At 52.0% G+C, this 22,916-nt stretch overlaps 1 protein-coding gene across 1 annotated transcript in view; it reads left to right on the top strand.

Moving 5' to 3' along the window:
- Nucleotides 1-22,916, top strand: part of DSCAM (DS cell adhesion molecule) — a gene marked incomplete at its 5' end in the record, with an annotated part of 429,780 nt that overhangs the window by 332,245 nt on the left and 74,619 nt on the right. The window contains 3 exons of the mRNA XM_084231592.1: nucleotides 8,107-8,347; nucleotides 9,794-9,940; nucleotides 15,132-15,287. Coding sequence (XP_084087718.1) covers nucleotides 8,107-8,347; nucleotides 9,794-9,940; nucleotides 15,132-15,287 — 544 coding nt within the window. The remainder of the gene's footprint in view (nucleotides 1-8,106; nucleotides 8,348-9,793; nucleotides 9,941-15,131; nucleotides 15,288-22,916) is intronic.

The raw sequence follows: 22,916 nt of genomic DNA, 5'->3' as shown, positions 1-22,916 counted from the left end.
CCTGTGCTCACAGACTAGAACATACCCCCTCATGGCACCCTAACCAGGCCCCCTCCCCTGGGAATCCACTTGCCCGCAAGCCCACAACATCCAGCAGGCTGGATCGTCTCCCAGACCTTGGTCCCCAGGTGGATTCTGTTCGGGCTGGGCCCTAGCTTTGCCCCTTCTCGGCCGTGGGTTCATCTCCGGTGGCACCTCTGGCTCCCGGCTCTTGCCTGCGTGAGCCAGGTGCCTCCTTCCTGCCACTTCCCCACTGACCCCCACCCCCTCCCCCGTCCGCCTCGGGCTCTGGGGCACAGGTGCAACCCTCCCACTGACCCTGCGTCTCAGAAGTCCCCCCAGCGGTGAGCTGCGGCAGCTGCCCCTGGCCAGCTGCCGAGTCAGCAACAGCACCTGGAGAAGGAGTCAGGCGGCTTGATGCGCCGAGGCCGGGAAGTTCGGTGGCGATATTCTGGGGCTGAGATGGACACACACAGCCTGGGTGCCTATGAGCCCTGGTTCCCTGGGTTAGGTCACTGGGAGAGATGCTGGGCCAGCCTCATGGCTGCCGGGAAATGCCCTCTGTGGTCATCAGGTGGTGTGGTGTGCAGAGGACAACATCCAGCAAGAGTTTGATCGTTGGACGAATGGATGATGAGTCGGTGAATGAGCGAATCAGTGAAAGAACGAGTGAGTGAGTGGATGAAATGGGAGCTGCTCTGCGCTGTGGAAGCTGAGCACTGGAGTCCTGTCTTGCTGCCACGCGCATCCCATACCATCACCTGCGCCTGTTTCTGGTCGTGTCCACGTTGCCCGCGGCCCCCACCCCCTTGGCTGCCAATTCCTCCCCCGCTTGCTGCAAGCTGGTGACTCTCGGCCCAGTCCTCGGCCTCGGCCTCTCTGTCCCGGCCGAGCTCCAGGGGTGGACAGTCCCTGCGTTCACAGCGCGTCTCGGCCGCTCGCCAGTACCCTCGGTTTACAGCAGGCAGCCTCTGATGCTCTCCCTGCCCCTTGGTCGACAGCAGCTTTGGGGGAGCCAGTCACCGGGCCACCCGTGTCCCATGACCTAGGACACAGGAGGTGGCCGCGCGCGCCGGAGGAGGACGCAGGGATGGAGGCGTGCTCTCAGCCGGGAGCTCGAGCCCTCTCCCGGACGGCGCTCGATCAGACCCGCCATCTGTTCCTCCAGGGAGTGCTCTGACCGCCCTGCCCTGGGAGGCCCGAGAGCCCGGGCAGGCCCTGAGTGCCCAGCAAGGAGCCGCTGAGTGCCCCAAGCCCCTCTGCCATGCGGGGCCTGGCAGGGCAGGGAGGTCTTCAGGCTCGTCACACACACTGTCTGCACTGCAAACAGAAGAGCCGCAAGATGGGCTGTTGGTGACTGACCCATCGGGCCACCACGGTCACTGCTCCTGGCTAGTGAGGCCAGCCTAGACCTCTCGTGGCTCCCAGGGACCCCAGCAGCGGTTCTCAGACCCAAGCTGCTTCAGTTTCCCCAGAGCTGGATAAGCACCATCACTGGCCTCCTGACCCACCCACAAGGCCTGGTGGGGCCCAGGTGTTCCCTGGAACCCTCCCCCCACAATCACAGACACCTCCATGCAGGGTCTCAGAGCCTCCCAGCCCCGTCCTCTCCTGCTGCCCACTGGCACTGTGTGTGCCAAATGCTCTGACCCCTCTGCCCCCTTGGCAGGGACTTCCCTTCCAGCGGCCTCAGAAAAGCACCTCTCTGCCCCGCCCCCCAGGAAAGCACCCTCCCTCCCTGTCGAGGCCTGTGCAATCCTCAGCAGACGCTGCTCCGACCTGGACTTTCCCTGCTCACAGGCCTGCGCCAAGCAGACGCCAGCGTCCATCCGGGGCCCAGTGGGCCAGGCAGCTGCTGTGTGCCGGGAGTTGGGGGGCAGGCGCCAGAGGAAACACACAGATGACAGCCCCCACCATGCCCTTACAGGGATGTGAGGACAGGGTGCACTTCAAGAGCACTTGAGGCAGCAAGACAGAAAACCTTCATTCGCTTTTCATCTGAATTATTCCACCTGCAGCGGGCAGTGTCTGGAAGGCGGGTTCCGCGGCAGAGCCTCTGGCTGGCTGGCCAGCGCGCATCCAGCCTGAGCAAGTCCCAGGCCTGCGGTGGGTGTGGAGGGGCACCCAGAAGTCTGAGGAGCCCCACCTCCAGCCCCCACCTCCCCAAGGGCTGCCGGCTCCGGCTCATGTCCCTTTCCACCATCTCTAAGAGCGATGGATCTGCCAGGACGGAGCAGGCTGCTTGGAGGGACGCGGGAAATGCAGGCACTTGCAACCTTCACAAATAAATTGACAGGGGAGCTGCTGTTGTCATGGAGATCTGGGAGCCAGCTTCTTAAAGGAAGTGGGGGTTGGGGTACGGAGAGGCTGGAGAAAGGGCACGGGAAGATGAGAGGAGGCTGTTTAGGGAGAGGAAATCCGGCAGGGGGGGGGAGCCAGAGCGAGCGAGGGCAGATAAATGAGACAGATGAAAAGACAGAGGGGTCGGGCCTGGCCCGGAGGTGAATGAAAGGAAGCGTGAAATTCAGCGGGGAAAGTGGCTTGTCCTTCGGGGAGAGACAGGCAGGGAGGGAGGCCGCCCCTTCAGTGTCACACTTTGAAAGGGATTTGAGGGGAGGTGGGACCGGACCCCTCCCCTGAGGTCTGTAAGTAGCATCACTCTCCCGCCTGGAAAGGGGCTGGTTGTTGGGTTTGTGAATCCAGAGGGGGCCTCTCAGGTCTTTCTTTTCCCCATTTTTCAAAGTCTTCCGCCAGTATGCATTAAGGAAACTGGTTCCAACTGAGATTTACTCTAAACCTGTGGGTCTGTCTTCAGAGGTTCTTATTGAATGGGCTTTGAATGACCCGTCTGTACTCACTAGTCTAATGGACCCCCCGGCTGCTGGACAAGGAACGATCTCTGGACTCCTCATTCTAAGAAGGAAAATGCGCAGAAGACACTGAGCAGACAGATCGGCAGTTCAGAAGCTGTTCTGAACTGAGAAGTGAAGCTGGATCCCCCAACTCCGCTTCAGTCTCTCATCTGACCAAAGTGGTTTCTTGAGATAAATGTCTTCTCCAAGACAAGCGACACAGATTCAACGTATGTTTCCAGATTCCTGCCTGATTTCTTCTTCTTCCCAGCCCCCTGGTAAACCCATTGGTTTAGTGTCCTACACGTGATTAATTCTTTTGGAACCATGTTATTAATTATTCTTTGATTACTTTTAGCGGTTAGAGGACACCATTCTGAAGTCGGCCTCCCTTTCAGCGTGTCTGCTCTGCAAACACCAGCTCACCCCCTGGTTTGACTCCACGTAGCAGATGATCCAGGCAGGAGTGATGAAAGCACCATGCAAAGCAACGCTGGAGGGAAGGGCTCACACATGCCGCCCTGGGGGGTGGGCCGTCTGCTCCCCACAGCCACACATGGATTGAGGCCCCTCCACTTTGCAACACTCCTGCCCCTGCTGACTTACTGTCCCTAAAACCCAGGGAGAACCCCCAAAAGAATCTGGGACATGCATGCATCACTGCCCTTAAAATTGTCCACACATAATGTACAGAATTCCTGCAACTATAGGTTTTTTAGAAAGAGATCTATACTTTTTAATATGTCCTTCAGGGTTCCACTAATGTGAAGTGATCCCCAAGTCCCAATCTGGCTCTTCAGCCAGCAGAATAATAAGAGAACTTGCCCTGTGCCTGCTGTAATTAGGATTGTGATCGCCCGTGTGCCAGAAGATATAATACTTTCTCTTAATGTCACTTGTTAGATTTTTCTTTGATTAAAAATGCTTGGTTTAGCATAACTTTACAAGCCTAACTTTAAAAGCTTTGCAGAATGAAAACAAGTTGTTTGAGGCTCTGTGGTTGGTGGACACCAACTATAACCCTCAGAAAAACCTGGGTTAGATTTCCAATTCATGACTCATTTTGAGAAAAATGTTTTAACTGCTTTTGTCACCTTCAGTTTCTCTGTCTATGAAAATGCTAATGGGGCCCCTGTAGCGTTGGGAAGGTGAATGACACACACGTCTGTCACACGGACCGGGAAAAGCCATGGCAGTCACTGAGCTGGAGGTGATGGCGGGAGTGAGGTTGGCCCTGGGGTCCTGCTGGAGGTGGTCATGGTAACAGCAATGGAAGTGGTTTCATTTGTAGGTAACTTTAGGTAATGCCGCCGGTGCCGATGTTGGCATAGATGGTAGCATAGATGGTAGCAGTCCCCTCCATAGATGGGAGGGGACAGAGATGTTACTGGTGGCGGTGACAGTAATGATGCCAGTATGGTGGTGGTGATGGAAGCAATGAAGGTAGCAGTGGCGATGAGGGTAGAAGGGGTGGGGAAGGTGAAGAGGGGGTGAAGGTGATGCCAATGAAGGTGGAGGAGATGCTGGCAGAGATGCTGATGGTGGTGATGATGGTGGTGGATGTGGTCCCAATGGTGATGGTGGTGTAAATATGGTGGTGGGGGTGATGGCAGTGATGATGGTGCCAGGGATGAAGGTGTGTTAGTGATGATGGTGGGGATGACAGTAGCAAAGGTGGGTGTTAATGGTTGTAGAGGGGACCTGCAGGTGAGGACAGTGGTCAGAGGAGGCAGCTGGGTGTTGGTAGTGGTGATGGCAAAGAGGTGGTGGCAGAAATGGTAGATACTGGTTGGTGGTGGTCATCGTGGTGATGGAGTAGGGAAGCTGTTGTCATGATTACATTAGAAAGATCAGCAGCCTAGAGGTGATTTCAGCACTGCCTACACTGAAGTGACACAGAACCACATTTTCAAGTGTGTAATTCAATGGTTTTGACCATGTTTAAAGAGGCATCACCAGAATCTACTTTCAGAACATGTTTTCCCTGCAACTAAACCCCACACCCCTCCCCAGTCCTGCACACACACACACACACACACACACACGGCCTTCTCTGCGCCCTCCATGGTGCTACAAGCTGGGGAATTAACACGTGTTTTCCACTTGTAAGAACGATCGGTCCTTCCTCCTCGTGTGCATCCATTCTGTGGGGTGACGAGCGTTTGCATTGTTAGAACCCTGAATAGAAAAGCTGTGAAAACACCTCAGACAACTCAGAACTCTATTCAGAATCTGTGTCTTCAGATTTGGAATGAAGGGAACCGAAGGAGGGGTCTCCTATTTGTTCCTTGTGACAAATACAGTCTCTTGTGCTTCTCTAACAATAACCCAAAGATCCCATCTCATGCATCATCCACTGAAATAAAACTTTTTTGAATTAACTTCCATCTACTTCTGCGACCTGAGTCCAATAAATAAACTTAAAAACAGAGCAACTGGGTGGAGAGCACCTTGCCAGCATCTGTATAGAAAAGAACTTAGAAAAGAACAATATCTCCAAGCGGTTAAATAAAACATCAATACATGGAATGTGTGTAAACAGGGGACATGATCACAATCACACATTAACTGAAAATGGCCAGAGAGCAAAGAGCGCAGAGCATGAAGACAACCACATGGACAAACCGTCTTCAAGTTCGCTTAGAAAATAAACGTGTGTCAAAATGCAAGCAGTGATGACATGGGGTGGTGGCTGCAATTGTATTAGAGGAAAAGAAATTTCTACAAAATATTTTGCAGAAGAACCTAATAGGCAGAAATAATCTTCTGTCTTTCTAGAGTCAGCAGAACAGAAATTTTGTTCTTCCACGAAAAATGTCAAGAATATTCTATTTGTTTTTAATGAAATTTTGAAACCCATCTTTGGTGTCTGTCATATTTAAGCTAATTTTAGAATGTGTTTTCACCCCTAGACAGGCAAAAAAAAAGAGAACCCTAACCTGTCTGTGCAGTCGTCCCGGGCACCAGCCCCAGAGTCCCCAGCCCCAGGTGCTCAGTGCCAGTGGCCGGCCCCCAGGCTCGGGAGCGTCTGGCTCAGCTGGTTGCTCTGTGTGCGCTTTTTCTCATGAGCTTGTGGCTCTGCTGTCTCCACTGCTTCTTGACCTGCCTCCGCAGCCCCCACACTGCCCTTCTGACTTGGTATCGTAGCAGAGCGTGAAGTCACAGAAAGCCAGCTGAGAAATTAGAAGATTTAATGGGCATTAAAAAATATCATTTCTCTCTGCATGACTGCACTTCATATTAAAGGACTGTGTGAAATAGCTTTGTTTTAAATTTGACTTAGCTGTGACTTTTGCAGGGACACATTTTATTAATTAGTTCAATAATATCAGTGCAGTTCAGCGGCCGCCATAAATCAATTTCCACATAATCAAATGTTCAGAATCTACAATATTTAGACGCAATTTCAAAGCAGATGGAAAGTTCATCAATACAGAAGCCGGACTGCATGGACATGGCTGCTCACAGGAAGGCCTGGGCCAGGCCGCCACGCCCTGGGCCCATTGGCAGCCCATGGGCGCAGGCAGACGCTGGACGGCACAGTGGTGGTGGAGAAAGCAACCGGAATCCAAGACCAGCGTACAGGGGACTTGCCCTGACGGAGAAGTGCGATTCACTCTGTGCCGCTCTGACGCCCACAGAGCGCCTGAGGTCCTGTCTGCCGCGAGGAGGCGGATCTGGCCACGGGTACTTGCAGATGCATGAGGCTGCAGTCCATGCCAGCCGCATTCTGCCTCCTCACTGAGTGGCTTCCCTTCCATCACATCTCGCCGGTGATTAAGGACCAACTGCATCAGGCAGCCCCCTCAAAGCCGGCTCTTCCCCACCTGCCATCTCTCAGCGCCCAGCCAGGGCACCCTCAGCTGCTCCCTCCTGGCGGGCTTGGCTCCCCGGCCCCTCCCACCGCACCCTCCCAGCTCAGACCCCTTGTGGATGCCTGTGGCCTGCCGGGTCTGCAGCGTCACCTGTACACTGCAGATTCCTCCAGTTTCCTCAGGCGTGCTTCCCCTCGGCACCGGACTGCAGGCCTTTTGGGCCCAGAAGGCTTTGCATAGCCCTGGGAGATCCAAATCCATGGCTTGTACTGCGGTGGATGGATGATCCATGGATGATCGATGGAGGATAGATGGAGGATAGACAGAGAAGGTGGACAGATCTGCACAGATATGCAAATATACATGCACACACTTGCACACACACGCACACATGTACTCTGTGTCTGCACCTGACATCTCCTGACAGTGTGCAAAGCCTGTCTCACTGCAGAGCATCACGCTGGTGCATCCTCATACTAGAAGAGCAAGTCTCTGGACCACGCCCACGCGGCAGCCAGATGCCGCCATCTTCGTGTTGGCTGAGCCTTCCTTTCTGTCCCACCCCAGTCTAAACTGCCACGGAATGAGCCCAGAATGACGCAGGTCTTCCTGAGACAGCTCTGCTTCCTGTCAGCGGAGGACTCTCCTTCCCATCCCTCCTTTCAACCTGGAAACACCTCTGTTCTGGAACATTCCCTAAGGGTGTCAGTTCCTTTTTGTAAAATCCATCTCCGCTCTCCTGTGATGAGAACACTGTCTCAGAGCAGAGAACTGCAGTGGATTTTGCAGGGGAATGCATGAAGTTGGGCCTCGCCCAAGGTGTTGCTGGGCCTAGAGGCAACCCCGTTCACCCTTCAGAACTTTGGCACCAACTAGAGAGCTGTGTATGGCAACTGGCAGAGGCCTGAGTGCGCCAGGGTGTGCCCCCAAGCCTGTGTGACCTGCTGTGCCCCCCCAGCCTGTGTGACTTACTGTGCCCCCCAAGCCTATGTGACCTCCTGTGCCCCACAAGCCTGTGTTTCCTACTGTGGCCCCCCAGGCCTATGTGACCTTCTGTGCACCCTCCCAAGCCTGTGTGACCTGCGCCCCCCAGACTGACCTCCTGTGCCCCTCCAGCCTGTGTGACTTCCTGTGCCCCCCAGGCCTATGTGACCTCCTGTGCCCTCCCAAGCCTGAGACTGTGAAACCTCCTGTGCCCCCCAGCCTGTGCGACCTCCTGTATTACACGCACTTGTCGGCAGCTCTACTCCCAGGGCTGGGTGAGGCCAGACACGTGGCTGGGTAAAGAGCAGGTGTGAGCACCGGCGGCACCATCCCTGCACGCCTGGACCGTCTCCACCCGTCGCTCCATCGTGTGTTGGTCTCCCCGCCACGCCGGTGGGGCTGGGCTCTCCTGTTGCGCCTCGGGCCTCTAGTGTGTTCTTCTCTTTCCCGTCCAGGCTCCCAAGAAACACTTGCAGAATGGGCTTATCCGTGGCTACCAGATAGGGTACCGGGAGTACAGCACCGGGGGCAACTTTCAGTTCAACATTATCAGCATCGACACCACCGGGGACAGCGAGATCTACACCCTGGACAACCTCAACAAGTTCACCCAGTACGGCCTGGTGGTGCAGGCCTGCAACCGGGCCGGCACGGGGCCTTCTTCTCAGGAAATCATCACCACCACCCTCGAGGACGGTAGGTGCCAAGTGCAGGGCTCCTCGGGCTCCAGGCTGCTCCTCCTGGCTCCCCGCGGTGCAGAGGATGAGGCGGGTGGGCCGCGGGGACGGGGGCTGGGTGAGAAGACCCGCCCGCCCGCCCCACTGGACGCGAGGACTCGCCCGTGAGGGCCAACCCTGACCGCAAGGCCAAGCCCGGCCCCGTTAGCATCTTTCTCCTTCATTTTAAGCACAAGTGCTGGGCTTTCCTCGGGGAGGCCAGGCCGGCCGGGGCTGCTGTGGTCTGACCAGAAGGCGGAAATACGACTGGTGATGTTCTCAGGATTTCTCCCAAATCACTGTTAAAGGCCTTCCTCTCCGCCCGCCCCTCCCTGCTCTGCTGGTCCCCTCTGAGGACGGCGCTCTGCTCCCAGGCCTGCTCAGGCGGAGGAGCCAGGCCAAAGCAGGCCTCCCGGAGCCAATTCACGGGGACCGGGCGCCCCCTAGTGGCCCCCAAGGACCCGCTGCTGCTTCCCTCCATAACCCTGAAGTGCCCAAGGACAGACCCAGTGGTGCCCAGGGCCCTGGGCCCAGAGGCGCAGCCTGTTAGACGCAGGGATGAGACTTGGGGTGACGGGAGCAGTCAGTGGCGGATGTGACGGCACAAGCTCGCGCCGAAGTTACCGCTGGTGCAATTAGCCTCTTGGCTGTGGCTTGGAGGAAGCACTGGATGAACGACTCTGGGTTTCTGGCCAAGTTTATGGAGGTCTTGGGTCCCCAGAAGCCTGAAGACAGGGATTCTGTGTCCACCCTCATGATCTTGGCAGGCGTTCAATATGCTTTTGGGCTCATTTGTCACGGGTGCCGGTGGCTCGGGCAATAATTTGCCCCTCTGGCAGCCACTGCGTTTAAGATTAGCATAAACTCTGTGAAAATTACGTCAGTGTTCTTCAGATTTCTAAGTCCATCTTCTCTCTTCCGTCTGACAGAGTATGGGTGGGGGCTGCGGGGTGAGTAAGCTACATGGGTCTGCTTTTTAGCACTTTTCAATAGCTAAGCTTCTAATTTAAATGCCAGGAATTACTAAAGGCAGAATGGACATGCTGTGTGAGGAACGTAACTTAGGACAGTAAATTGCAAGGCTGATGGGAAGCTGGACCAGACCAGCTAGGGGTGCTCCCCTGGCGTCCCCCTGCGAGTGTCCTCAGCTCCTGAAGCCGGCCACGCGCCTTCTAAGTGAAGCCATTAAGCTCGCAGGGGAGACTCTCAAGCCCGTAGGACATGTGCATAAACCCTGATATTTTACTTGATCATAAATAAGGTTTCTACAGGGAAATGATCATCTTCGTGTTTCCTTAATTTGGAGGGTGGAGCACAGATTCCTTTTGCTTGCGCTTCGAAATATCACACTAATGTTGCTTGTTGGGTATTGCTTTGTGAATGAAACCATCTGCGGATATTACAAGTTCTAATTATTTAATTTCAGTGCCCAGTTACCCCCCTGAAAATGTCCAAGCCATAGCAACATCACCAGAAAGCATATCAATATCCTGGTCCACGCTTTCCAAGGAGGCCTTGAATGGAATTCTCCAGGGCTTCAGAGTCATTTACTGGGCGAACCTCATGGATGGAGGTAAGGGGTGGAGCTGAGCTTGGTGCCTACTTGGGAATCCAGAATGGGCCTGAAGACTTGGGGTGACTTTCCTCTCTTCTGCGCCATCTTGGCCCCCACTCGAGCCTCCTTCTCCCCATCTGCCTCCTCTCTTCTCTCTTCCCTCGGGTGTTTCTCTTGCAGCCGACCGCAAGGCCGGGCCCTGTTGGGTGCACAGGGCTGAGAGCACCTTCTCTGCGGTGGTGCAGGTCGGGACCCGCCGCCTGGTGTCCTGTGTTCGCCCAGTCAGGCTGCGTCCAGCCCACGGGCATGAGAGGGGGCCCTGAGACGCAGCCCCAAAGGAGAAAGGCCCCCAGGTCGACTCACCCCCACCGCGTCTGGCCCAGGACTTGGGGGGCTGCTCAGCCTCCTCCCCGCTCCCTAGTCCCCATCCCCGCCTGGCCCCCGCCCAGCGGGCCTTCCCGTCATGCCAGGACAACTTCAGGTCCCCTGGCCAGGGTGACCTGTGCGCTCTCGCCTCTGACCTGGGGCCCCAGAGCAATCCTGCCCTGCCAGGACCATCTGCACCGGCTCTGCCAAGCTGGCGCTGCACCCCCACCCCCAGGCTGCAGGAAACAGGCTCCGGGGCGTGGGCCCCAGTCCTGGTGCTGGAGACCCTGCAGCAGAAGCAGCTGAGTCAGCAGCAGTGTTGGCGCTTCAGCTGCTGTGTCTGTCCTGACGCCTGCTCGGGCTGGTGGGCACCCCTCGTCCCCCGCTGTCCAGGGCACCCTGGGGGGAGGGCGCCCAAGTCCAAGCGGTGTCGGGACAGGCACGTTTTCACCGCACACGTGCACACCACTGCAGACGTGCACGCCACCGCACGCGGGCACGCCACCGCACGCGGGCACACCAATGCACACGGGCACGCCACCACACACGGGCACGCCACCGCACACGGGCACAACAATGCACACGGGCACGCCAATGCACACGGGCACGCCACCGCACACGGGCACGCCAATGCACACGGGCACGCCACCGCACACGGGCACGCCACCGCACACGGGCACACCACCGCACGCGGGCACGCCAATGCACACGGGCACGCCACCGCACGCGGGCACGCCACCGCACACGGGCACACCAATGCACGCGGGCACGCCACCGCACACGGGCACGCCACCGCACACGGGCACGCCAATGCACACGGGCACGCCACCGCACACGGGCACGCCACCGCACGCGGGCACGCCACCGCACGCGGGCACGCCACCGCACGCGGGCACACCAATGCACGCGGGCACGCCACCGCACACGGGCACGCCACCGCACGCGGGCACGCCACCGCACACGGGCACGCCAATGCACACGGGCACGCCACCGCACACGGGCACGCCACCGCACACGGGCACGCCACCGCACACGGGCACGCCAATGCACACGGGCACGCGACCGCACACGGGCACGCCACCGCACAGGGGCACGCCACCGCACACGGGCACACCAATGCACACGGGCACGCCACCGCACGCGGGCACGCCAATGCACACGGGCACGCCACCGCACGCGGGCACGCCACCGCACACGGGCACACCAATGCACGCGGGCACGCCACCGCACGCGGGCACGCCACCGCACACGGGCACGCCACCGCACGCGGGCACGCCACCGCACACGGGCACACCAATGCACGCGGGCACACCGCGCGCGCAGGACAGCCCCCGAGGCCAGCTCGCCTGCACCCACGCAGACACGCGCCGGCCGCGGAGCCGGTGGTGCCGCAGTCGCAGACCCCCGGGTGTCCGATTCGCGCGAGGGAAGGCGCTTGGCCGGGTCGGGCGCCCGGAGGGAGTCACCCCGGGCCGCGGTGCCTGCAGCGGGGCCGCGGGAAGCGCCTCTCGCCGCCCCGGGGCGCGAGGAGGGGAGGAGCGCGCGGCCTGGCGTGAAGGTCACTGTTTTCAAGAAGCTTTTTGCAGTGGAGTGGGCGTGAGCCCTGCGCGTGTTTACGTGCTCCTCGCTCACTCCTCTGCGCGCGACGCCGACGGAACACTCAGCCCCCCCTGCCCCTAACAACACCCCGGCGGGGCTGTGGGGCCGGGGGCGGGGCTGTGGGCCGGGGGCGGGGCTGTGGGCCGGGGGCGGGGCTGTGGGCCGGGGGCGGGGCTGTGGGGCCGGGGGCGGGGCTGTAGGGCCTGGGGCGGGGCGGGGGGCCGGGGGTGGAGCTGTAGGGCTAGGGGCGGGGCTGTGGGGGGCGGGGCGGGGAGGCCGGGGGTGGGGCCAGGGGCGGGGCTGTAGAGCCAGGGGCGGGGCTGTAGAGCCAGGGGCGGGGCTGGGACAGGGCGGGGCCGGGGGCGGGGCTGTAGGGCCAGGGGCGGGGCTGGGGACAGGGGGCGGGGTTGGGGGCGGGGTTGGGGGCGGGGCGGGCCTGCGCTGAGGCCTGCAGCAAGAGCATGCCTGGTGCACGCGGCTCCGCCCTTGGCTCTCTCTTGGCTTCCTTTTTTTTTTTTTAAGATTTACTCATGCATACAGGAGCTGGGGTTCAGGTCAGAGGTGCGGGGGTAAGAGAATTCACCAGAGACAGAGTGGGGAGCCGAACAGGCGGATCCACTGACACCCACTGCCGAGGGGCGCAGGGGGTCAGGGGAGGTCAGCTGCGCATCAGCAAACATCTGACCCTGATTCTCATCAGTGCGGTCCCCTGAGGCGGATGAAGGACTGAGTTGCACTTGTTGCTTCCTTCAGAAAGAGGGGCTCCCCCGCCTCTCCTCCCACTGCCCCCTTCAGGAGCAGCCTCCCTGCGCCTCGCCCCCCAGAGCAAGAGGGAGCGAGTACCCCCTCTCGGAAAGTTCTCCCAGCCCGTCCTGCAGATTAAAGCAAAACAAATCAAAATGACAAAGCTAGAGGTCCGGCAGGTCACATGATCTCTCCAGTTTTCATGACCAGTTCCTGGCACACAGGAACCTCCCCTGAGCTGCTCCCCTCCCAGGGTGTGTGGGGTGTGTGGGGGGTGTTGTGTGTGTGAGAGGTGTATGTGTGTGTGTGGTTGGTATGTGATATGTTTTGTGTGGGGGCTGTGTACGTGGCAAGGTCATATGGGTGTGGTGTGTGTGGTGTATGTGTTGGGGTGTGTCCATGGTCTGTGTGTGATGTGTTATGTGCGTAGCGTGTGCTGTATATGCTTCTAACGTGTGTATGCATGTGGAGCGTGTGTCTGTGTGTGTGACCACTGGCACAAGGTAGAAGTTTCTAAAACTGAAAATCTTGATGAGCTCTATACTTAAACTTTTTCCAACAATTGGGTTTTTATCCAAATCCAATTAACCTATATTGTATACATTCGGGAATGAAAGTTGAAATAAAGACGACTAATGTAGTGGAAGAGGCCTGGTGGTGGGTCTTCCTTCACACAGGAGAATTTCTATCCCATCCGGGGCCAACGAATTGTTGGCTTTATGAACACACAACCTCACATGGGCGTATAACCTCACATGAGCACACAACCTCACATGAGCGCACAACCTCACATGAGCACACAACCTCACATGAGTGCACAACCTCACATGAGCCAGCACTTTTCTCATCACAAACCATCTGTGGAGACTCCAAATCCTGGCCCCTAAAAGGCTGTCACCTCCCCAGAAGACACTAGACCAGAGGCATCTTTTGGGGACTGGCCTCCTGACCAAGCACCAGGCCCCCAGAATTCGTCTGCAGTCCACTCAGGTGGCATCAAGCCTTCGGCTCCCGTTCCATCCTGGGCTGTGTCTGTGACCTGTCCGGCCCTGGCTAGTGCTGCCTGGCAAGTGCACCAAGCCTCAGCCACCCCGGGCACTATTTTAAACTCAATTATTTTGCTCTGTCCAGTTCTACCCTAATGCTTTTGGTAACAAAAATTAAAACCAAAATAAAAGCTAATCCACATTTGTCATAATCACTAAATAGGTGGCATGAACTCTGACCCTTCATGCAATAGCCTGCAGGACAGGGAAAAGGAAGCAGGAGCAGGGAGAGAAAACCGGGGGCCAGAAGCCTGTTAAACCTGGTGACGTGGTAGTTCCTGGGAGAGCCGGGGCCGGGAGGCTGAGGTCATTCCCGCGGATGTGAGGCGGGGCCGGGCTCAGGCTGTGGCCATGCTCTCCACCACTGTACGTGGCCCTGGGCCAGGTATCCACCCTCTCTGTACCTGAGTTTCCTCACCTGTTATATGAATGTGTTTGGGGATAACAGGATGGTGGACTGGTTAAGTGCGTTGGCAGGTGAACGGGGATGCGCTTGGACAGGACAAGCAGGCTTGGAGCATTGGTCACTAGCTGGGATAACAGAGAAATTGACAGGCAGCCCTACTGCCTTCTTGTTGTTTGCAAAGGTGACCTTCAATGTGGCCAGCATCCCAAGAGGCCCCCCACCTCCTCCCTCCACCCACTGGATTTCTAAGTCAAACCCACCACGGGGCAGGTATCAGCCCACATCCCATATACAGCCACTAGCCTGGCGTGCAGGGCCCCCAGGCCTCCCATGCTTTGGCTTTACCCTCAGGGCTCACCACATGCCCCAGAACCCCCAGAGCACAGCGCTGCATCGTGTAGTATGCCGAGATGGGCGAGCAGAGCATTACACCCCTGGGTATGCTGAGCTGATCCCGCTCAGAGATCGGAGCATTTTTAGCCAACACCAAGTTTCCGACACGTCGACTGTCACTCGAGCAGAGATGCGAGGGTTCACTCCAGGTAAAAGGAGGAGTCTGTGGAGCCACCTCAGCTCTGCTCAGCTGTTTGAGAAGTTAGCAACTTAAAAATACACTCATGCTAAAGTGGAGTGTGTTTAAAAAGAAAAGAAAGTAAGAAAAACAGCACCAAGCCTCGACTTGCTGCCGTTTCTTGTACGAAAGGCATGATGGAGTGAACACAAGTTGATCCTTGGTTTCCTGGGGCTGGGTGCGAGGGCCGTGCTTGCTCAGCTACTGCTGCGGGACTTCCTGGAGGCGGAAGCCACCTGCTGGCACTGGGTTTAGCACACTTACCTTGAAGTGCATCACTGCTTTCACACCGAGTTTGCGCCCGTGTTCCGGGGCCTGTTGGTGTGAACGATCCAAATCCCCACCTAGCATGGGGGTCATGGCAAGACCCCACCCATCCCTTTGAGTCGCACAGGGCCCCAGGGCTGGCCCGCAGGGGCAGCGGGAAGGCCGTCCACAGCCATCACCCCATTGCCTTTGCTTATTTCTGTCCCGCAGAGCTGGGCGAGATTAAAAACGTCACCACCACGCAGCCTTCTCTGGAGCTGGACGGGCTGGAAAAATACACCAACTACAGCATCCAGGTGCTGGCCTTCACCCGAGCCGGAGACGGCGTCCGAAGTGAGCAGGTCTTCACCAGGACCAAAGAGGATGGTGAGGAGCGGGCCGGGGGCAGGCGGGTGCTCGCTCCTGTCTGGAGTGCAGGCTCCCGCCACGTGGCCGCGTTCCCTGCTGAGTGACTCCTGGGGCGCTTGGCCCGGCGAGCTCAGCGCGAGCTCATCAGGCTATTCCTGACTTGGCTCCACACCAACCCTTCGCTGCCCGCCCAAAATATTCCAGCGCCGTTCAGACCACTGACGTCCCGTGACACCTTCCCTGGACGGGTCCATTGGGTCTCTCTCCCCCTATCATTTTTCTCCTTTTTCCTTTTTGGCCAGGTATTATTTTAAACAAAAATGCCTTTCATCCCAGAGACTGCCATACCTATTTTGCATCCTGTTTTCCAATTCTACTGACTCCTTGGCCACTAAGTAGATGGGTTATTATAGTCAGCCCTGAAAATTATGTAATGTCCCAAATTCTATTATTTTAGGCATCACCTGAGAAACAGTCCTTCCTCTGAGAGCTGCATGTGAATGTTTTACATTTTTTCAAGAATTCATGGTGATTTAGTGAAAATTTTTTAATCTTAGCTCATTTTGTTTCAGACTATTCAGTTTCACTATTCCACACAATTTGCCCTTGGTTATGTGACTATTTTCCAAACCTACAAACATTTTTTCAAATTATTTTAAGGGAAAATTACAGGGGCCATACTGGAGTCTGTCTGAAGAGCAGTTTACATTTTGATACATTTCAGAGCTAATGGAAGGAAAATCAGTTTCCACCTTCATAAAGGAAGGAGCAACTGATGTCCAGCTGATTCCCATGGGGAGACTTCCAAGTCAGAGCACAGGACTGTACAGTTCATGTGATGAAAGGTGAAATAGAGCTCTCATCTCTATACCAAAACTTAAAGAAATGAGCCTGGAATGATACAATTTAAGATAAAATATAATAATTAGGTTGTATCTCTTGGTCACTGTAATATTTAGCAATTCTTTGTTTTAGTTGATTATTTCTATTAATTTGTCTTGATCTCATTGGATCAAGGGATTTTTACTCCACTTATCACCTAACCCCCCTCTGGGTCCTCATACACTGATTTATGCTCCCTTTTGTGTGATCTTTCCTCATGAGGTTCTTAGAAGTTTGTACACAAGTGGGACTCAGGTGAAACACCACTATCCCTAAATCCTGTGCTGATTTGATTTGCAAAATATTTTGTTTTCTTGCTGGACTCTGACCCTGGAAGCTGGGCAGGCTGGAGGTATCCTTGTTGCTCACAACCTCCCCAATACTGGGTTTAACGTCCGCCCATGTCCACCCATGGAAGCAAAGCTGGGAACTCATGTTCCACAGCCTGGATAGACTCTTCATCCTTTCTGTCCCTGACATCCACAGCACCACAGCATCCCAACTCATCCCCTGCTCTCAAACCTGACCCTGCTTCCTCCAGCAGCCCAGCTACCCACCCTCACATGTCATTTCCACTGTCCCTCCAGCCCTTCTTGCTTTACAACACCTGCACACTCATAATCCTCATTGCCTTTATTTTTTTCTAGAATACACAAGTAATTCTTCACAGGAATGTGTAGGTGTTGGTCAATTCTACTCAAAGAAATCGGATTATTTAGGCAAATCTGAAGTCAAAATGGCATGCCTGTGGGAGTTACATGTTTATAGAGATATCTACCAATCTACATCCTGAGTGAAGGCAGCCATAATTTAATTTTTTAAATGTGTTAAATAAAGAGCCTTGTCTAGATTTGGCTCTGTCACCAGCTGCTGTGGGACTTTGAGCACCTCATCTTATGCTGAACTAACTGTCCTTGTGTGCAAAATTGTCTTAATGATCAAAGTACAGAATTAAGATATAAAAAGTGGAGTGATGTGTGCAAACACCCAGCTTGTCACAAAGTGGGATGTCCTGACACTCGGTATTTGATTATTTGATCTTCACTCCTTCAGAGCGGAGGTAGAATGTTCTTTTGCCTTGCTAAGCAATAACACATATGTCACTGGAATTATTATTTAAAGAGCAGATTGATCAGCAGCATAGATTTTGACACCTGCATTTATTTCAGAAGAATGTACAGAAATCCAATCAGAAGATTAGGCTCTCCACCGCTCCTTATCGGCTGGCAATTTTGGATCAATTTCTAATTAATCCTCCAGTTTTAGAAACCAGAGCCTTCTTTCCCAAAACTTGACCCTGAGGTCCAAAATCCAATTGGTCAATCAGCTGTTCTCTGCCTTCATATCTGGTACTGATAGTGAATGGAGATGTGATTGGTTGTGAAAATCCCTGCATTGGGTATACCAGTTGGCCCAGGGAAGAGGGGAAGAATTCTGTTTGTGCTGATGTATGATATGAGACAAAAAGTGATTCAGAACCCAGTGTCAGTATTTACTTGGGATACATCAGCTGCGTTTTAAAAATGAAGCATAGCAGGTCCTCCCTGGTGGCGCAGCGGTTGAGCGCTGGGTGCAAAGCTGCCCGCAGCCTCTGCAGCGCCAGTTCTATTCCCGGCTGCTCCTCGGCCACCAGAGGAGGGTCCCCCATGGCGCGCAGACCTCTCCTGCCGCCCGCTGCTCCCCTCAGCAGTGTACTTCGGTCCTTCTGCCTGCTCTGCTCCCCGCTCTGGCTCTGGTGAATCCTCTCACCCTCCTGCGCTTCTGACTGTACCAGTGCTTGTATAAATAAAATAATTAATTAATTAATTAATTAATTTTAAGAAATGAAGCATAGCAGAGAGTAGGAAGAAGGAGAGAAAACCTTGTGGAATAATGAACTTAGCTCCCAGACTCACATGAAAAATACACTATTTTAGAAATGGTCAATTGTGCCAGTTGACATTGTAGACTCAGTATCTAAAGCAAATAGGCATTTGAATAGTTTCTAGAGTTCAATGCAATTTTGTACCTGCTTGGAAGAAGGAACAAAGGCTAATTCTCATAAGATAAATGTTTCACCAAATTAGGGCTACGCATCCTATTTATTTATAGGTCTAGTATAAAGTCTTCCAATTCTGAAGTTTGGATTACATTATGTAAAAATGGGCAGACGGCCACTCAAATAATTGATACCGTTTTCTAAGCTCTTTCTCATAAGACACTGTTCCAGGCACTTTCAGTTTTTATTTGTGTTCTTGCAAGTAAAGAAATATGACTACATTAACAACAAACAGGCAGTTTTGCCGAAGACCAGCTCCGGCAAAATGTCGGGTCAGGTGTCCCTGAAAGGGTGAGACAGCATCGGCCAAAGGCAGACACAGACACTCTTTTCTGGTGCAAGTGTCTCCTGCTGAGGGTCTCAGCGGGTCTTTATTTATACGTTAAGGCAAGCAGTGGATTTACATCATCCTATGCATAGAAGCAAAACAGAAGCAATCAGTACATTCCTTTCCCACAGACATTTTGGCGCCTACGTGTTTTGAGAAAAGAAACAACCTTAAAAGTTAATAGATAATTAAAACTTAGACTCATTATTTCAGCCTAAACAACTACCTAAGACAGCTAATAGTCCTTGGTATATTCCTATCGCCAAGGCTACCATATCAGGAGACTCCTCTATCTATATGGCCTGCAGCTAGAGACCAGTTGCTTCCCGGTAATCACTTATTAGAACTTTTTTCTACCTAGAAACTCCTAGCGTAATCAACTGTCTGAATCATTACAAGGCTTCTTTACAGAACTTCCATATAAGGAAAATTGCGGCCAGCTCTAGGTTGCTTATCAGATATGCCCTTGCACAATAATGATTTCCCATTGTCAAGTGAGCCAAATTATTCAGTGTTTAATTTTTAAGTAGTTTATTCTCCGTGCCATGTACTTACAATATTCCTTATACGTATAATTTATTGCCCAATGTATTTGCTGAGAAGTTCTTTCTTATTCTGACCAAGAACAAAAAACAAATGGATGTTTTATCTTCAGCTCCATGGTAGGAGGCACAAGGAATCTTTGGCCCTACAGTGTGAGGCCCTTTTCTTAGCTGCTTGCCATCTTACCCGCTGGGGCAGCAAGGCCCCCTGCAGCATTTCCCCCTTTTTTTGTTTTTGGCCATCATTTGCATAATTCTTAACTCAATTCGTAGTTAGTTAACAGCATGGAAAAGTAATTTGATAAACAATGGGAAGAGAAGTAGCATAAGCATGGTGACAAGCAATCCAATACCAACAGTAATAAATTATGGGAACCAGGGGGCCTTAGTGGTGTTGTGCTGCAAAGAAGCCAGGAAGGAATCAGCAATTTCGGCAGGAATGGAAGAGGAGACACAAGCTCAACTAATTGCCTTAATATCTTTCTGCAGAGCAGTAAGGTCCAGGGAAACATTCATGTTATTCTAAACACCCAGCAAATGATTTTTGATATTATTCTAAGAAACAGAAGATGAGTTATAAACATGTGGAGTAACACAAATCCATTTATAATCAGAGTGACATTGAGAGTAGTAATGCAGCAACACATTTTTTAGGACAATGTAAAGCCTGCTCTTACAAGTTGAAGAGCGTGAATACCAGAATCATCACACCATTGTTCCTCTAGATCTACAGGCAGTGTAACCTAAGGAGGTTATGAACAATTACAAAGACATTTGGTCCAATGGTTGGATCAATACAATTAGTTAATAAACATTCTGAACATGAGATGATTGCCAGCATAGCCAAAAACATGTTTTCAGGGGTCACCGCAATACCTTGTCCCGCCACGATTCGCTGTGCCCGATTGGAGAGCTGTTTTCATTGTCCCCAAGTTGGCGGGCTGCTGCGCAGCGTGGCAGTAGTTGAAGATGCAGCAGGACTGGTTGGTGACTCCTCAAACCGCAGTCGGTGAAAAGGAGGAGCCAAGGTGTCAGCGGCTTCTGGAGAATGGGTGGGACTATGCTCACGAGGAATAGTTAGAGGAGGTAAAGGCCTACATGATCGCGGGAGAGGTGGGAGCCTGGGAGACATGGTGTTGAATTCAGCGTCCTGTGGGAAAACACAAGCATAGCCTCTCCCACAAGTTAAATGAGTTAAAAAAAGTTTTGAAGGCAGAGGAGGTGTAAGCAGGTGCATTATCTGTCTTAATAGCCTTGGCTTTTCTACATAAGCAAAACAAAACATTAAATGTTGAGACACATCTTTAAAGGCTTTTCCTATCTGAGCTGTAGCCATGATTAAACGAGAAAAGGTGTCTACAGAGACATGTACATAACTTAATTTTTTAAAGCTGGGAACATAAGGTTTTAGGAGGAGCTGCAACGTTAGGAGAATTAGTTTCTCTTGAAGCAATTCCTGATTTTTTTTTAAAGATTTATTTTTATTTATTTATACATGCACTGGGTACAGCCGGAAGCGCGGAAGGGTGAGAGAATTCACCAGAGCCAGAGCGGGGAGCAGAGCAGGCAGAAGGACCGAAGCACACTGCTGAGGGGAGTAGCGGGTGGTAGGAGAGGTCTGCACGCCATGCAGGACCCTCCTCTGGTGGCCGGGGAGCAGCCGGGGATCGAACGGACGCTGAAGAGGCTGCGGGCAGCTTCGCAACCCAGCGCTCAACCGCTGCGCCACCGGGGAGGCCCCAATTCCTGATTTCTGAAGGCAGTTTTTACTGAAATGGACTGTGTGGCCGCATGAAAAGCAGGTTCAGTATTAATTAGTCTTCTTTCCATCATATGAATAAATCGATCAAATAATGCAATACAGTCAAATTTTTAACACATATTATTGTTTCTCTTCAAACCCATTATTTGTAGGTTTTATAAACCAAGGCAAATAATTTACTTCCCCTCAAACCTTCTACAACTTACTACGTACCCTCAATTTTAGCCTTTTTTTCTATTTTTCCACATTTTGGCACAACCAGACTTTTTAATTTTAAGACAAAACTACTCTCCCTTCCCTTCTTTTTTTACTTAGTATCAGTCATCAATTGCTCTTCCTCTTTTCTTCAGACACCACTACAACTTTCAACAAACTATGGTGGTGGTTTCCTTTCAGTAGTCCAGAAGACAAGGAGGTGCTTTGTGTGTTCGCCACCCCAAAATGCTACTTTAAACATTGTGGTTTTATTAAAATTGGCTCAAAAATAGTATGGCTTGGTTTCACGTGGTAAAGTTAATATGACTAAAAAAAAATTTACACATATAAGTATATATATATATATACACACACACGCATACACACATTTTTAATCAAGGAAGAAAAATACTTTAAAGACATGCCAATTAGAAAAGGCATTAAAGTAAAAAATAAAAGGTCATTAAATTTTGAATGAGTTTTTGTTTACCACAATTATAGATCACGATCTCAAAATTTAGGATTTTTTTTATATGCACCATTTATAATTCTCTGGAGGCAAAAAATAAAACCAAACAAAACACAAAAACAGACCAAACAGGCAAAGAGATCTCTTGATATACATTTAAAATTTTGGCCATGTGTATATATTTTAAGAGATAGTTATTTTGTGTGAAGATACTGAGGTTTTTAATGAGTTAAAAGCTAAAATCTGTACAGAGAATAAGTGTCTAATCTTAATTATTACCAAAGACCTTGGGCTCGAAACCACAACAGTCATGGCAGTTTTTACTAACTTTTTTAGATAAAAAAATATTTTTTGAGTTTATATTTTTAAGAAATGATTGTTTGGCTTTAGGTTGTCAATGCTTTATCTCACTGAGAACAAGCATATTTTAAAAAATAAAAGAACGCTGTTATTTTGAGAATGGGAGAAGAGGTAAATTTTTACAGTCTGTCTGTTTTTAGGCTTTTATCAAAATCTGAGGTTTAGACTTTAGCTCAAAAATGTCTGTATTATGACTTTATATTTTACCAGGTTAATTAGTTTTAACAAGAAACTTAACCTTTTACAGGTCCAATAAGTAAATTTAAAAGCTTTTATTTAACCAATAAGCATTTTGTATAGCTTGTTAGCAAGTCCAAAGTAGCTCAGCAGTTTTCACCTTTGACAATTTAGACTTTAAAATCAGAAAAACACAGGGAAATAGAACTTTTTTCCTAGAATGAACCAAAATAGTTTTTTAAGGTGGACAATAGAAGAGTCCAGTCCCCCACAGAGGGAGGCAGTAGAGACCTGCCAGTGATCTCAACACTGGAGAAAAAGTCTAGGCAGCTGCTTGTTGAGACCAGGGGCGGCCCCCACCCATCCGCTGCAGTGGGTTTACACTATTTTAATAAAAACCTTTTAGTCATATTATGGTCATATAGTCTCATATTTAACCATTTTCTATCACTTTTAACAATTGTGGATGAACTTTGAATACTATATTTTAGAAATACCTTTTTTATTTATTTTTTTCTTAAGAACAAATGGCAAAATTCTAGTGGGGGGAAACCTAGCCTCCTCCCCAAATAATTAACAGGAAAAGCTTGAAGCATTTCTTTTTCCATTTATAAGATCATGTCACATTATCTCTTACTTGTTTTTGAGTTTTTATTTTTATCTCCTAAATTTTGCCGGAGCATTTGATCCTCTACGTCCAACATCTTTCTTAAACTAGAGTCCTAACCCCTTGCTGCCAGGATCCTAGAATTTTAAATTGTGTTATTAGGCCACTTATGATCTTTTTTTTTTTTTTTTTTGTGGGACGCTCGCCGGTGGCTGTAGGCAGCCTCGCAACCCAGTGCTCAACCACTGCGCCACCAGGGGAGGCCCAGGCCACTGATGATCTTAAAA

This window comes from Talpa europaea (genome assembly GCF_964194135.1).
Source record: "Talpa europaea genome assembly, chromosome: 4".
Lineage (NCBI taxonomy): Eukaryota > Metazoa > Chordata > Mammalia > Eulipotyphla > Talpidae > Talpa > Talpa europaea.
The sequence above is the reverse complement of the archived record's forward strand: the minus strand, read 5'-3'. Positions and strand labels throughout refer to the sequence as shown.